Source organism: Ranitomeya variabilis, chromosome 2, assembly GCF_051348905.1.
Source record: "Ranitomeya variabilis isolate aRanVar5 chromosome 2, aRanVar5.hap1, whole genome shotgun sequence".
Classification (NCBI taxonomy): domain Eukaryota; kingdom Metazoa; phylum Chordata; class Amphibia; order Anura; family Dendrobatidae; genus Ranitomeya; species Ranitomeya variabilis.
Genome location: NC_135233.1, coordinates 457,467,519 through 457,484,009, shown reverse-complemented (window position 1 = coordinate 457,484,009; position 16,491 = coordinate 457,467,519). Strand labels below are relative to the sequence as shown.

At 45.6% G+C, this 16,491-nt stretch overlaps 1 protein-coding gene across 5 annotated transcripts in view; it reads right to left on the bottom strand.

Annotated features, from left to right (window-relative positions):
• The window catches only part of TESMIN (testis expressed metallothionein like protein), a 104,658-nt gene that overhangs the window by 18,977 nt on the left and 69,190 nt on the right, over positions 1–16,491 (bottom strand). For all 5 annotated transcript variants that reach the window (XM_077287381.1, XM_077287384.1, XM_077287382.1 and 2 more), the window contains one exon: positions 3,743–3,845. In XM_077287381.1, coding sequence (XP_077143496.1) covers positions 3,743–3,845 — 103 coding nt within the window. The remainder of the gene's footprint in view (positions 1–3,742; positions 3,846–16,491) is intronic.

Below are 16,491 nucleotides of genomic sequence, written 5' to 3'. Positions count from 1 at the left end.
AAGGGAGAAGAAGATGGACGAATATGTCCCTTTTCCAAAGACTCCTTTATATATTCCCGCATAGCAGCATGTTCCGGCACAGACAGATTAAACAAACGACCCTTGGGATATTTACAACCCGGTATCAAATCTATGGCACAATCGCACTCACGGTGCGGAGGTAACGACCCAAGCTTGGGTTCGTCAAAGACATCTTGATAATCAGAGAGGAACTCAGGGACTTCAGAGGGAATGGACGACGAAATAGAAACCAAAGGTAAGTCCCCATGAATACCCTTACATCCCCAGCTCAACACAGACATTGCTCTCCAGTCCAAGACTGGGTTGTGAGACTGCAACCATGGCAATCCCAGTACCAAATCGTCATGTAAATTATACAGCACCAGGAAACGAATAATCTCCTGGTGATCCGGATTGATACGCATGGTTACTTGTGTCCAGTATTGTGGTTTATTATTAGCCAATGGGGTGGAGTCAATCCCCTTCAGAGGAATAAGAGTCTCCAAAGGCTCTAAATCAAAACCACAACGATTGGCAAAGGACCAATCCATAAGACTCAGAGCGGCGCCAGAGTCAACATAGGCGTCCGTGGCAATGGATGACAAAGAGCAAATCAGGGTTACAGACAAAATAAACTTAGACTGAATGGTGCCAATGGAAACAGACTTATCAAGCTTCTTTGTACGCCTAGAGCATGCTGATATAACATGAGTAGAATCCCCACAATAGAAACACAATCCATTCTTCCGTCTAAAATTCTGTCGCTCGCTCCTGGACAGAATTCTATCACACTGCATACTTTCTGGCGTCTTTTCCATAGACACCGCCAGATGGTGCACCGGTTTGCGCTCCCGCAGACGCCTATCAATCTGAATAGCCATTGTCATGGACTCATTCAGACCTGCAGGCACAGGGAACCCCACCATAACATCCTTAACGGCATCAGAGAGACCTTCTCTGAAAGTTGCCGCCAAGGCGCACTCATTCCACTGAGTAAGCACAGACCATTTACGGAATTTTTGGCAGAAAACTTCAGCTTCGTCTTGCCCCTGAGATAGTGCCATCAAAGTTTTTTCTGCCTGAAGTTCCAAATGAGGTTCCTCATAAAGCAAGCCCAAGGCCAGAAAAAACGCATCCACATCGCGTAACGCAGGATCCCCTGCTGGCAATGAGAAGGCCCAATCTTGAGGGTCACCCCTGAGCAAGGAAATCACAATCCTAACCTGCTGAGCAGGGTCTCCAGCTGAACGAGACTTCAGGGACAAATAAAGCTTACAATTATTTCGGAAATTCTGGAAGCTAGCTCTATTCCCTGTGAAGAACTCCGGCAAAGGAATTCTCGGCTCAGATACCGGAGCATGTACCACAAAATCTTGTAAATTTTGTACTTTCGTGATGAGATTATTCAAACCCGCAGTTACACTCTGGAGATCCATTATTGTCAGGTGCACACAGAGCCATACAGAGATTAGGAGGAGAGAGAGAAAAAAGACTGCAGCAAGGCAGACTGGAGGAAAAAAAAAAAAAATTCCAGCAGACTTCTTATAACTCTCCTTTCTCAACCTGGGTCTTTAACACTTTATTGGCCGGTCAAACTGTCATGATCTCTGCAGGCAGAGATCATAGCAAGCCTATAGAGGGACAAGCTCTCGGAAGATGGAACTATACTGACCATGAACTAAGCCTGCCGCGCAACTAGAAATAGCCAGGTAGCATTTCCTATTTATCGCTAGATGCCCAGCTCTGGCCTAAGACCTAAATAGCTAGCAGAGGGAAATATAAGACCTGGCTCACCTCTAGAGAAATATTCCAAAGAAGACAGTAGCCCCCCACATATAATGACGGTGAGTTCAGATGAAACAACAAACGCAGCAGGAAAATAGTCTTAGCAAATTTGAGGTCCGCTTACTAGATAGCAGAAGACAGATAGTATACTTTCATGGTCAGCAGAAAAACACTAACAAAACACCATCCAGAGATTACCTTAAACTCTGGCATTAACTCATAACGCCAGAGTAGCAATCCCTGATCAACGAGAGCTTTCCAGACACAGTAACAAAACTTCAGCTGTGAACTGGAACAAATAGGCAAAACAAAGCATGGACAAAAGTCCAACTTATCTAGTAGTAGTCTAGAAGCAGGAACAAGCACTGAGTGGCATCAGATAACATTGTTGACCGGCAAGAAACCACCAGAGAAATGAGCTTAAATAGCGACACCCACTACTGATGGAACCAGGTGAAACAGGAAAGAGGATGACAAGTCCAATTCCACAAGCGGCCACCGGGGGAGCCCAGAATCCAAATTCACAACAGGGCGCTACATATACATACAATACATACCTGGACAGACTAAGGCCTTGTGCACATGGTACAGACATAGGCACTCTTCTGGCATGTGGTGCACCGTAATATGGAGATATGAGTATAAGTAATATGGTGGCCAATCGTATTCTGTATGTCTCTACGTAAAATTGGAGGCATTCAGATGTACGTTATGACCATATGACCAAAGACTGCTTGAAATCATAGTTTGTAGGGAGCCCATAACATGCACCTGGGGATCTGAGCCCTATTTGAAAATTATTTCCCAAATTTGCAAATGAAATATAAATTCTATTTACTACAACTTCATACTCTCATGATATCTGTAATGATGTGACGGTCTTCGGTAAGGAAGGGGAGCCTCAAACTGTCCCTGGAACTGGAACCTTAACTATCCCTGTCCCGGGGAGTACTCTTGAAGGTAGAGAGGACCAAGTCTCTGACCTTGCTATGCTCCTGTTAAACTCAGATCTGTCCCCTCACCCACACCATGAGGCATGGGACAGAAATGTAAGGTAAACAAGACAGGAAGACAAAACAGGGATAGCAGAAAATTTCTATCATACAAAAGCACTAACCAACAATAGGGCGGAGGATAGGGACAGGGAGGAATAAACTAAATGGGAACAGGGACCAGGAGATGAACACAAATACTACAGCAAACCACAGATCACTACTACAACAACTATACTGAAAACACTTAGCTTTAGCACACAGCACAAGAAGACAATTCTTTCACCAGCAGGGCCAAGAAGGTCTGACCAGATTTTATAAGAGGCAATGACCAGATCAGAAGCAGCTGAAATGGAGCTGTATGTTTCTGACCAGCATAGAAAGGGTCGTTAACCTCTTCAGCACCCGAGGAAACTGAATCCACATAATCTCTGAAGAAGACCTGCAATTCATTACCCAACGTGACTGTCTAACTCCAGGTCATCCGTGACATCCTCGTGACAATATCAGGGTACAGGAGACAATTACAATTCAGTTCTTCAGTCTAGATATAATAGTTGGCCAAAGGATGAATGTTCCCTCTTGAGACTGTGTAAAATATGAAGAAAAGAAAGGGTACTATGGCTAAAAGCCCCCATGCACATCAGATGAAAAGTTGGCCAAATCTATCAATTTTGAAGGTGTTGGCAAACCATCTGATGTCTATGGTTGCCTCCCGACTCTCCCCCAATAGTAGATGTCGAGAGAGAGAAGAGCCAAGCGCTTATGTGTATGGCAGAATTCAGGAGAGATAGCTCTATACCAGAAGGATGTTTGGCTGACAGTTATCTCACGTGTATGGCCAGCTTTAATCTTATGAATAACATTACAAAAGACGCACTGAAAGCACAGACACAGAGAAGGTAAGGAAGTTAGCATATTTATTAGATATACAAATTTCCCGCTGTTTAGCATTGTTGACTTACCTTTATAGCCCTCTCCCGTTCATACTCATGGTATATATTGTTGAAACAATTGGTACAGTTGCAGTTGAGGCAATATTCGCCATTTGCAAAGCAATCACAATAACTAAGTGGGATATAAAAAAGAATGATTACATATAAGAATATAAAACATTTATCATACAGCTGCACATCTGGTCATCACTAAACACAGAATGGTAGTAACATTTAGAGGGTAACTCCACCTAAAGGCCATGACAGCATGTCAGGAGTGCTGAGGCAAACAGTAAAATATTGAGTATATAACGCCCCAAGTAATAATAAAAATTAATAATAATTTAAAGCTCACAGGTTATGGAAATCTGTTTAATGCAAGTGCATAGAATTTCTTGCCATGTATTAGTTGCATGCCTACTGACATCAAAATAGTATGGGTGTCCATTTTAAACCTGTGTGCACATTAACATCATAGGCATCCATGCTCACTGTGTGCTTTGGAAGAAGCAGAGTGGTAGGTAAAGTCTTCTCTGATTGGAGTCATTCTCTTTTTTGGTTTATTGTCCATCCAACCCAGACTTCCAATATAACTTCTCTTGACCACCACTTTCCCTTCTGTGTTTGGTGCTAGCACCTTAAGGGGGATTGTTTAACAATCAACATTTGTCACCTATCTACAACAGTTATGCTCAAATTTAATATCCTTGTTGTTGTTGACGCTCTGCTCAGAGGAGGCAGTTTTGATAGAAGAGAGCCTATGTTACCTTCTGTGGCTGCTCCACCATAGCAAAAGAGATGGAGGCTAACTTAGCAACTAAAAAAAGCAGTCAGCCAGCCTTCTTCACATATCTCCGGTCTCGTACCAATACATGAAAAGCTGTTCTGTGTCGAGCACAGAACTAGAAGCAAGAATGGATTCGGTGTGGGAGAATTAAGGCACCCGGGCTACTAAAATTATAGTAATAGGCTGGATAATGTACTATTTACAGCTATCTTGAACTGTCAGACCAGTAACTCGTGCACCTTCTCAGCGCCATCCTACTCCCTGTGGTCACCACTTTGCTTCTCCTCATATCAGGCCATCTCTCTAAGTTGCCTCTTGCAGCACTCCTGCATCTTTCTGCTGTCTCTACCTGGCTACAAGGAGGCACAGCCAGTCTCTGCAGTAACTTAACCCTACTGTGTCCGGCAGAGTTTAGGTTTCCTGGTCGATAACCTTACAGCAGGGGACATATTATTCAGCTCCCCCGTCCACTCTTGATTCTCCTGTCAGAGACCCGACTTATATACCCATTTTGTCTGACCTCTCCACTACTGACCTTGGCTTTGAATTCTGAATCTATGCTGCCTGCCCCGACCTCGGACTGTCTAACTATGTCTCTGCCTGTGCCTCCATACCACGCATATTTGCCTTGACCCGTTGGTGAGCTGCTGCAGGAGTGTCACTTGGTGGCTACCCTACAGCCTACCTAGTGAAGACCAGGTAGCCGCTTAGTCACACCCCTCCTGGGTAAGCCTGGCCAGTGGCGGAGTGGGTCCACATCCACTGCCGTCACATGAGCGATTGATCTACTTTTCCCTGTAAAACCCTTTTAATGTAGATTTTTATTATTATTTTGAACAATCTATATAGTTGTAGGTTTGTTGCAATATTTCAATGTTTTATCACAATTGTGCCAATAAGATGAAGCCTATCAATGTGTCAAAATGACAAAAAAAGAAGCACTCCTCCTCCCATCAAAGTTTTTATCCTCTTAATATATTGCAATCATCATATTATATAGCACTGTGTGCTTACAATTGCTCATTTTGCCCTTCTACCGAGCTAAATCTTTGCTGGGTAGAAAGGCAAAATGAGCAGTTGTGTTGTGAATTCCATTTCTCGGACTCCCTCCTGTGGTCATGAATGGTACTTTGGTTAGTTCTGCTCTTGGACTCCCTCTGGTGGCTTTGAGCGGAACTGCTGGTCTCTGAGGTTTGCTTTATCAGCTGCCCTCGTTTATTGTTATGCTGGCTTCCCTATTTAACTCTACTCAGATCGTTACTTCATGCCAGCTGTCAATGTATCAGTATTGGTTCAGATCTCTCTTGGACTTCTCTGAGGACCTGTCTACTCCAGCAGAAGCTAAGTCCCTGCTAGTTCATTTGTTGTTACTGCTGCCTGAATATATTTCTTAGTACTGCTAAATTCTAGTCCAGCTTGCTATCATGATATTTCCTTGCTAGCTGGAAGCTCTGGGGTGCAGTGTTGCACCTCCACACCGTGAGTCGGTGCGGGGGTCTTTTTGCATACTCTGCGTGGTTTTTGTAGTTTTTTGTGCTGACCGCATAGTTTCCTTTTCTATCCTCTGACTATTTAGTGAAGTCTGGCCTCCTTTGCTAAAACCTGTTTCATTCCTGTGTTTGTGACTTTCCTCTTAACTCACAGTCAATATATGTGGGGGGCTGCCTTTACCTTTGGGGAATTTCTCTGAGGCAAGGTTAGGCTTCTATTTCTATCTTTAGGGGTAGTTAGCTCTTAGGCTGTGAAGAGGCGTCTAGTGTTATGACCCCAGTGGACAGGGTCTCAGAGGAACGTGTAAGTCTACAAGATACAAAAATCCAGCTCATAGGGCTGTGGTAACTGGGTTGACCAAATAGCTACTCCTAACGCCAACACTAGAAGTAGCCGGGGATCATGCCTACGGTGATCGCTAGATGACTCGCGCCAGCCGGAGAATCTAACTACCCCTAGGAGAAGAAAACAAAGACCTCTCTTGCCTCCAGAGAAAGGGACCCCAAAGCAAGATACAAGCCCCCCACAAATAATAACGGTGAGGTAAGAGGAAATGACAAACACAGAAATGAACCAGGTTCAGCAAAGAGAGGCCAGCTTACTAATAGCAGAATATAGCAAGATAACTTATCTGGTCAACAAAAACCCTATAAAAATCCACGCTGGAGATTCAAGAACCCCCGAACCGTCTAACGGTCCGGGGGGAGAACACCAGCCCCCTAGAGCTTCCAGCAAAGGTCAGGATACAGATAGGAACAAGCTGGACAAAAATACCAAACAAAACAAAAGCAAAAAGCAAAGAAGCAGACTTAGCTTGAAAAACAGGAACCAGGATCAGAGGACAAGAGCACAACAGATTAGCTCTGATTTCAACGATGCCAGGCATTGAACTGAAGGTCCAGGGAGCTTATATAGCAACGCCCCTGAACTAACGGCCCAGGTGAGGATATAGGAAAAGACAGACGCTCCAGAGTCAAATCACTAATGACCACTAGAGGGAGCAAAAAGCAAAATCACAACAGTACCCCCACCTTAGTGAGGGGTCACCGAACCCTCACCACGACCACCAGGGCGATCAGGATGAGCGGCGTGAAAGGCACGAACTAAATCGGCCGCATGAACATCAGAGGCGACCACCCAGGAATTATCTTCCTGACCATAGCCCTTCCACTTGACCAGGTACTGAAGCCTCCGCCTGGAGAGACGAGAATCCAAGATCTTCTCCACCACGTACTCCAACTCGCCCTCAACCAACACCGGAGCAGGAGGCTCAGCAGAAGGAACCACAGGCACAACGTACCGCCGCAACAAGGACCTATGAAACACGTTGTGGATAGCAAACGACACAGGAAGATCCAGGCGAAAGGATACAGGATTAAGAATTTCCAATATCTTGTAAGGACCAATAAAACGAGGTTTAAATTTGGGAGAGGAAACCTTCATAGGAACAAAGCGGGAAGAAAGCCACACCAAATCCCCAACACGTAGTCGGGGACCCACACCGCGGCGGCGGTTGGCAAAGCGCTGAGCCCTCTCCTGTGACAACTTCAAGTTGTCCACCACAAGATTCCAGATCCGCTGCAACCTATCCACCACAGAATCCACCCCAGGGCAGTCAGAAGGTTCCACATGACCCGAAGAAAAACGAGGGTGGAAACCAGAGTTGCAGAAAAACGGCGAAACCAAGGTGGCGGAACTAGCCCGATTATTAAGGGCAAACTCAGCTAACGGCAAGAAGGTCACCCAATCGTCCTGATCAGCAGAGACAAAACACCTCAAATAAGCCTCCAAAGTCTGATTAGTTCGCTCCGTCTGTCCATTAGTCTGAGGATGGAAAGCAGACGAAAATGACAAGTCAATGCCCATCCTACTACAAAAGGATCGCCAGAATCTGGAAACGAACTGGGATCCTCTGTCTGACACAATATTCTCAGGGATGCCGTGCAAACGAACCACGTTCTGGAAAAACACAGGAACCAGATCGGAAGAGGAAGGCAGTTTAGGCAAAGAAACCAAATGGACCATCTTGGAGAAGCGATCACATATCACCCAGATAACAGACATGCCCTGAGACACCGGAAGATCAGAAATGAAATCCATGGAGATATGTGTCCAAGGTCTCTTAGGGACAGGCAAGGGCAAGAGCAACCCGCTGGCACGAGAACAGCAAGGCTTAGCTCGAGCACAAGTCCCACAGGACTGTACAAATGACCGCACATCCCTAGACAAGGAAGGCCACCAAAAGGATCTGGCCACCAGATCTCTGGTGCCAAAAATTCCTGGGTGACCTGCCAACACCGAGGAATGAACCTCGGAAATGACTCTGCTGGTCCACTTATCAGGCACAAACAGTCTGTTAGGTGGACAAGAATCAGGCCTATCAGCCTGAAATCTCTGCAACACACGTCGCAGATCTGGAGAAATAGCTGACAAGATAATACCATCCTTAAGAATACCAACAGGTTCAGCGACTCCAGGAGCATCAGGCACAAAGCTCCTGGAAAGAGCATCGGCCTTCACATTCTTTGAACCTGGTAAATACGAGACAACAAAGTCAAAACGGGAGAAAAACAATGACCAGCGGGCCTGTCTAGGATTCAGGCGTTTAGCAGACTCGAGATACATCAGATTTTTGTGATCAGTCAAGACCACCACACGATGCTTAGCACCCTCGAGCCAATGACGCCACTCCTCAAATGCCCATTTCATGGCCAACAACTCCCGATTGCCCACATCATAATTTCGCTCCGCAGGCGAAAACTTCCTAGAGAAAAAGGCGCAAGGTCTCATAACAGAGCAACCAGGGCCTCTCTGCGACAAAACGGCCCCTGCTCCAATCTCTGAAGCATCCACCTCAACTTGAAAGGGAAGCGAGACATCAGGCTGGCACAAAACAGGCGCCGAAGTAAACCGACGTTTCAACTCCTGGAAAGCCTCCACGGCAGCAGGAGCCCAATTAACCACATCGGAGCCCTTCTTGGTCATATCCGTCAAAGGTTTCACAATGCTAGAAAAGTTAGCGATAAAACGACGGTAGAAGTTAGCGAAACCCAAGAACTTCTGAAGACTCTTAACTGACGAGGGCTGAGTCCAATCAAGAATAGCTCGGACCTTGACTGGGTCCATCTCCACAGCAGAAGGGGAAAAAATGAACCCCAAAAAGGGAACCTTCTGTACACCAAAAAGACACTTTGAGCCCTTGACAAACAAAGAATTTTCACGCAAAATTTTAAAGACCATCCTGACCTGCTCCACATGCGAGTCCCAATTATCAGAAAAAACCAGAATATCATCCAGATAAACGATCAGAAATTTATCCAGATAGTTCCGGAAAATGTCATGCATAAAGGACTGAAAAACTGAAGGGGCATTAGAGAGCCCAAAAGGCATCACCAAGTACTCAAAATGACCTTCGGGCGTATTGAATGCGGTTTTCCATTCATCCCCTTGCTTAATGCGCACAAGGTTGTACGCACCACGAAGGTCTATCTTGGTAAACCACTTGGCACCTTTAATCCGGGCAAACAAGTCAGACAACAGCGGCAAAGGATACTGAAATTTGACAGTGATCTTATTTAAAAGCCGATAGTCAATACAAGGTCTCAAAGATCCGTCCTTTTTAGCCACAAAAAAGAATCCCGCACCAAGAGGGGAAGAAGACGGACGGATGTGTCCTTTCTCCAGAGACTCCTTGATATATGAACGCATAGCGGTATGTTCAGGTATCGACAGATTAAACAGTCTTCCCTTAGGAAATTTACTGCCTGGAATCAAATCTATTGCACAGTCACATTCCCTATGAGGAGGCAATGCACTGGACCTGGACTCGCTAAAGACATCCTGATAATCAGACAAGTACTCCGGAACTTCCGAAGGCGTAGAAGAAGCAATAGACACAGGCAGGGAATCCTCATGAATACCACGACAGCCCCAACTAGACACTGACATAGCCTTCCAGTCAAGGACTGGATTATGGGTCTGTAACCATGGCAGCCCCAAAACAACCAAATCATGCATTTTATGTAGAACGAGAAAACGTATCACCTCGCGGTGTTCAGGAGTCATGCACATGGTAACCTGTGTCCAATACTGCGGCTTATTTTCTGCCAATGGCGTAGCATCAATACCCCTAAGAGGGATAGGATTTTCTAATGGTTCAAGAATAAAACCACAGCGCTTAGCAAATGAGAGATCCATAAGACTCAGGGCAGCACCTGAATCTACAAACGCCATGACAGGATACGATGACAGTGAGCAAATCAAAGTTACAGACAGAATAAACTTAGGATGCAAATTACCAACGGTGACAGGACTAACAACCTTAGATATACATTTAGAGCATGCTGAGATAACATGTGTAGAATCACCACAGTAGTAGCACAAGCCATTCCGGCGTCTATGAATTTTCCTCTCATTTCTAGTCAGGATTCTATCACATTGCATCAAATCAGGTGCCTGTTCAGACAACACCATGAGGGAATTTGCGGTTTTGCGCTCCCGCAACCGCCGGTCAATTTGAATAGCCAGGGACATGGTATCATTCAGACCTGTGGGAATGGGAAAACCCACCATAACATTCTTAATGGCCTCAGAAAGGCCATTTCTAAAATTAGCGGCCAGTGCACACTCGTTCCAATGTGTCAGCACGGACCATTTCCAAAATTTTTGGCAATACACCTCAGCCTCGTCCTGGCCCTGAGACATAGCCAGCAAGGCTTTCTCTGCCTGAATCTCAAGATTGGGTTCCTCATAAAGTAAACCGAGCGCCAGAAAAAACGCATCAATATCAGCCAATGCCGGATCTCCTGGCGCCAACGAAAAAGCCCAATCCTGAGGGTCACCCCGTAAGAATGAAATAACAATTTTTACTTGTTGAGCAGAGTCTCCAGACGAACAAGGTTTCAGGGACAAAAATAATTTACAATTATTCCTGAAATTCCTAAACTTAAATCGGTCTCCTGAAAACAGTTCAGGAATCGGAATCTTGGGTTCAGACCTAGGATTTCTGGTAACATAATCTTGTATACCCTGCACACGAGAGGCAAGCTGGTCCACACTTGTAATCAAGGTCTGGACATTCATGTCTGCAGCAATCACAAGCCACTCTGAGGTAAAGGGGAAAAGAAAAAAAAAAATGAGAGAGGGAAAAAAAAAACTCAAAATTTTCTTTCTTATAATCCCACTTCTGCAATGCATTAAACATTTAATACTGGCCTGGCATACTGTTATGACCCCAGTGGACAGGGTCTCAGAGGAACGTGTAAGTCTGCAAGATACAAAAATCCAGCTCATAGGGCTGTGGTAACTGGGTTGACCAAATAGCTACTCCTAACGCCAACACTAGAAGTAGCCGGGGATCATGCCTACGGTGATCGCTAGATGACTCGCGCCAGCCGGAGAATCTAACTACCCCTAGGAGAAGAAAACAAAGACCCCAAAGCAAGATACAAGCCCCCCACAAATAATAACGGTGAGGTAAGAGGAAATGACAAACACAGAAATGAACCAGGTTCAGCAAAGAGAGGCCAGCTTACTAATAGCAGAATATAGCAAGATAACTTATCTGGTCAACAAAAACCCTATAAAAATCCACGCTGGAGATTCAAGAACCCCCGAACCGTCTAACGGTCCGGGGGGAGAACACCAGCCCCCTAGAGCTTCCAGCAAAGGTCAGGATACAGATAGGAACAAGCTGGACAAAAATACCAAACAAAACAAAAGCAAAAAGCAAAGAAGCAGACTTAGCTTGAAAAACAGGAACCAGGATCAGAGGACAAGAGCACAACAGATTAGCTCTGATTTCAACGATGCCAGGCATTGAACTGAAGGTCCAGGGAGCTTATATAGCAACGCCCCTGAACTAACGGCCCAGGTGAGGATATAGGAAAAGACAGACGCTCCAGAGTCAAATCACTAATGACCACTAGAGGGAGCAAAAAGCAAAATCACAACAGTCTAGGGTGATGTCATGGTTCCCAATGGCAAGGGAACGTCAGAGAACTTAAACAACAGACTAGCTCTTGGGTGATGGAATCTCGAGCTGACCGTGAGCTAAACCTACCACACAACTAACAGTGGCCGGGTGGCGTGCCTACGTTTTATCCCTAGACGCCTAGCGCCAGCCGGAGGACTAACTAACCCTAATAGAGGAAAAGACAGACCTGGCTTACCTCTAGGGAAATTCCCCCAAAAAGGAGACAGAAGCCCCCCACATATATTGACGGTGAGTTCAGAGGAAAAGACATACGCAGTATGAAGGTAGGTTCAGCAAAGCGAGGTCCGCTTACTAGATAGTAAGAAGATACAATAGGGAACTTCACGGTCAACTGAAAACCCTATTAAAATACCATCCCGAAATTACTTTAAGACTCATGTGTCAACTCATGACACCGGAGTGGCAATTTCGGCCCACAAGAGCTTCCAGCTACAGAAAAATAACATAACTGTGAACTGGAACAAAAATGCAAAACAAACTTAGGACTAAGAGTCCAACTTAGCTGATAGTAGTCTAGAAGCAGGAACATGCAACAGAAAGGCTCTGGTTACATTGATGGCCGGCACTAGAATAACTGAGCAGCAAGGCTAAATAGGATACACCCATATCCTGATGGAAACAGGTGAACAGAGAAAGTGAAGCACACAAGTCCAGTACCACCAGTGACCACCGGGGGAGCCCAAAAACCAAATTCACAACAGGGTGAGTTAGGTACGCTCCACGGCTATTTCTAGTGTGTGTGATAGGAGTAGGGTTTGCGGTCAGCAGAGTTCCCACTTTCCCAGAGCTTGTTCCGATTACTAGTTTACTCATCAGGTCATTCTGGGTGCTCCTAACCACCAGGTCCATAACAATACAGCTGGCCAGCAAAGTGTTAATGCATCTCAAAAGAGGGATAAGAGAAGTTCTGAACCCATTTTTTTTTCTTTGCAGTGTGTTTTGTCTCTCTTTTCCCCTTAATCTCTGGGTGGTTCAGGACTCAGGTGTAGATATGGATATTCAGGGTCTGTCCTCTTGTGTGGATCAACTCACTGCAAGGGTCCAAAGCATTCAAGATTATGTAGTTCAGAATCCGATGTTAGAGCCTAGAATTCCAATTCCTGATTTGTTTTCTGGGGATAGATCTAAGTTTCTGAATTTCAAAAATAATTGTAGACTGTTTCTTGCTTTGAAACCCCGCTCCTCTGGTGACCCCATTCAGCAAGTAAAAATTATTATTTCTTTGTTACGTGGCGACCCTCAAGACTGGGCATTCTCCCTTGCGCCAGGAGATCCTGCATTGCTTAATGTAGATGCATTTTTTCTGGCGCTTGGATTGCTTTATGACGAACCTAATTCAGTGGATCAGGCAGAGAAAGCCTTGCTGGCTTTGTGTCAGGGTCAGGATGAAGCGGAGGTATATTGTCAGAAGTTTAGAAAGTGGTCTGTGCTTACTCAATGGAATGAGTGTGCCCTGGCAGCAATTTTTAGAAAGGGTCTCTCTGAGGCCCTTAAGGATGTTATGGTGGGCTTCCCCACGCCTGCTGGTCTGAATGAATCAATGTCCTTGGCCATTCAAATTGATTGGCGTTTGCGGGAGCGCAAAGTTGTGCACCATTTGGCGGTGTCCTCTGAGCAGAGGCCTGAGCTTATGCAATGTGATAGAACTTTGACCAGAACTGAACGGCAAGAACACAGACGTCAGAATCGGCTGTGTTTTTACTGTGGTGACCCTACTCATGCTATCTCTGATTGTCCTAATCGCACTAAGCGGTTCGCTAGGTCTGTCACCATTGCTACTGTACAGCCTAAATTTCTTTTGTCTGTTACTTTGATTTGCTCTCTGTCGTCCTACTCGGTTATGGCATTTATGGATTCGGGCGCTGCCCTGAATTTGATGGACTTGGAGTTTGCAGGCGTTGTGGTTTTTTCCTGGAGCCTTTGCAGTATCCTATTCCATTAAGGGGAATTGATGCTACGCCTTTGGCCAGGAATAAACCTCAGTACTGGACTCAGTTGACCATGTGCATGGCTCCTGCACATCAGGAAGATATTCGCTTTTTGGTGTTGCATAATTTGCATGATGTGGTCGTGTTGGGTTTGCCATGGCTACAGGTTCATAATCCAGTATTGGATTGGAAATCAATGTCTGTGTCTAGTTGGGGTTGTCAAGGGGTACATGGCGATGTTCCGATGATGTCAATTTCTTCATCCACTCCTTCTGATGTCCCTGAGTTTCTGTCGGATTACCGGGATGAATTTGATGAGCCCAAATCCAGTATTCTACCCCCTCATAGGGATTGTGATTGTGCTATAAATTTGATCCCTGGTAGTAAGTTTCCTAAGGGCCGACTTTTCAATTTATCCGTGCCAGAACACGCCGCTATGCGGAGTTATTTAAAGGAGTCCTTGAAGAAAGGGCATATTCACCCGTCTTCATCACCGTTGGGAGCAGGGTTCTTTTTTGTGGCCAAGAAGGATGGTTCTCTGAGACCCTGTATAGACTGCCGCCTTCTCAATAAAATCACGGTCAAATTTCAGTACCCTTTGCCTCTGCTGTCTGATTTGTTTGCTCGGATTAAGGGGGCTAGTTGGTTCACCAAGATAGATCTTCGAGGGGCGTATAACCTTGTGCGTATTAAACAGGGCGATGAATGGAAAACAGCATTTAATACGCCCGAGGGCCATTTTGAGTACCTGGTGATGCCATTCGGGCTTTCTAACGCTCCATCTGTGTTTCAGTCCTTTATGCATGACATCTTCCGAAAGTATCTGGATAGATTCATGATTGTATATTTGGATGATATTTTGGTCTTTTCAGATGATTGGGAGTCTCATGTGAAGCAGGTCAGAATGGTATTTCAGGTCCTTCGTGCTAATTCCTTGTTTGTGAAGGGATCTAAGTGTCTCTTTGGAGTTCAGAAGGTTTCCTTTTTGGGCTTCATTTTTTCCCCTTCTACTATCGAGATGGATCCTGTTAAGGTTCAGGCCATTTATGATTGGACTCAACCTACATCTGTGAAGAGTCTTCAGAAATTCCTGGGCTTTGCTAATTTTTACCGTCGCTTCATCGCTAATTTTTCTAGTGTGGTTAAACCTTTGACTGATTTGACAAAGAAAGGTGCTGATGTGGTGAATTGGTCCTCCGTGGCCGTGGAGGCTTTTCAGGAGCTGAAACGTCGTTTTTCTTCGGCCCCTGTGTTGCGTCAGCCAGATGTTTCGCTCCCTTTTCAGGTTGAGGTTGATGCTTCTGAGATTGGAGCAGGGGCTGTTTTGTCTCAAAGAAGTTCTGATGGCTCTGTGATGAAGCCATGTGCCTTCTTTTCTAGAAAGTTTTCACCTGCTGAGCGTAATTGTGATGTTGGCAATCGGGAGCTGCTGGCTATGAAGTGGGCATTCGAGGAGTGGCGACATTGGCTTGAGGGAGCCAAGCACCGCGTGGTGGTCTTGACGGATCACAAGAATTTGACTTATCTCGAGTCTGCCAAGCGGTTGAATCCTAGACAGGCTCGATGGTCACTGTTTTTCTCCCGTTTCGATTTTGTGGTCTCATACCTTCCGGGTTCTAAGAATGTGAAGGCTGATGCCCTTTCTAGGAGTTTTGTGCCTGATTCTCCGGGAGTCCCTGAGCCGGCTGGTATTCTCAAAGAGGGGGTAATTCTGTCTGCCATCTCCCCTGATTTGCGGCGGGAGCTGCAGGAGTTTCAGGTTGATAGACCTGACCGTTGTCCAGTGGAGAAACTGTTTGTCCCTGATAGATGGACTAGCAGAGTTATTTCTGAGGTTCATTGCTCGGTGTTGGCTGGTCATCCTGGCATTTTTGGTACCAGGGATTTGGTGGCTAGGTCCTTTTGGTGGCCTTCCTTGTCACGGGATGTGCATTCTTTTGTGCAGTCTTGTGGGACTTGTGCTCGGGCCAAGCCCTGCTGTTCTCGTGCCAGTGGGTTGCTTTTGCCCTTGCCAGTCCCGAAAAGGCCCTGGACGCATGTTTCCATGGATTTTATTTCAGATCTTCCTGTCTCTCAAAGGATGTCTGTCATCTGGGTGGTTTGTGATCGCTTTTCTAAGATGGTCCATTTGGTACCCTTGCCTAAATTACCTTCCTCCTCTGATTTGGTGCCATTATTCTTTCAGCATGTGGTTCGTTTGCATGGCATTCCGGAGAACATTGTGTCGGACAGAGGGTCCCAGTTTGTCTCTAGGTTTTGGCGGTCCTTTTGTGCTAAGATGGGCATTGATTTGTCATTTTCTTCGGCTTTCCATCCTCAGACAAATGGCCAAACTGAACGAACCAACCAGACTTTGGAAACCTATCTGAGATGCTTTGTTTCTGCTGATCAGGATGATTGGGTGACCTTTTTGCCATTGGCTGAGTTCGCCCTTAATAATCGGGCTAGTTCGGCTTTGGTTTCGCCTTTTTTTTGCAATTCTGGTTTTCATCCTCATTTTTCTTCAGGGCAGGTTGAGCCTTCTGACTGTCCTAGTGTGGATTCTGTGGTGGACAGATTGCAGCAAATTTGGACTCAC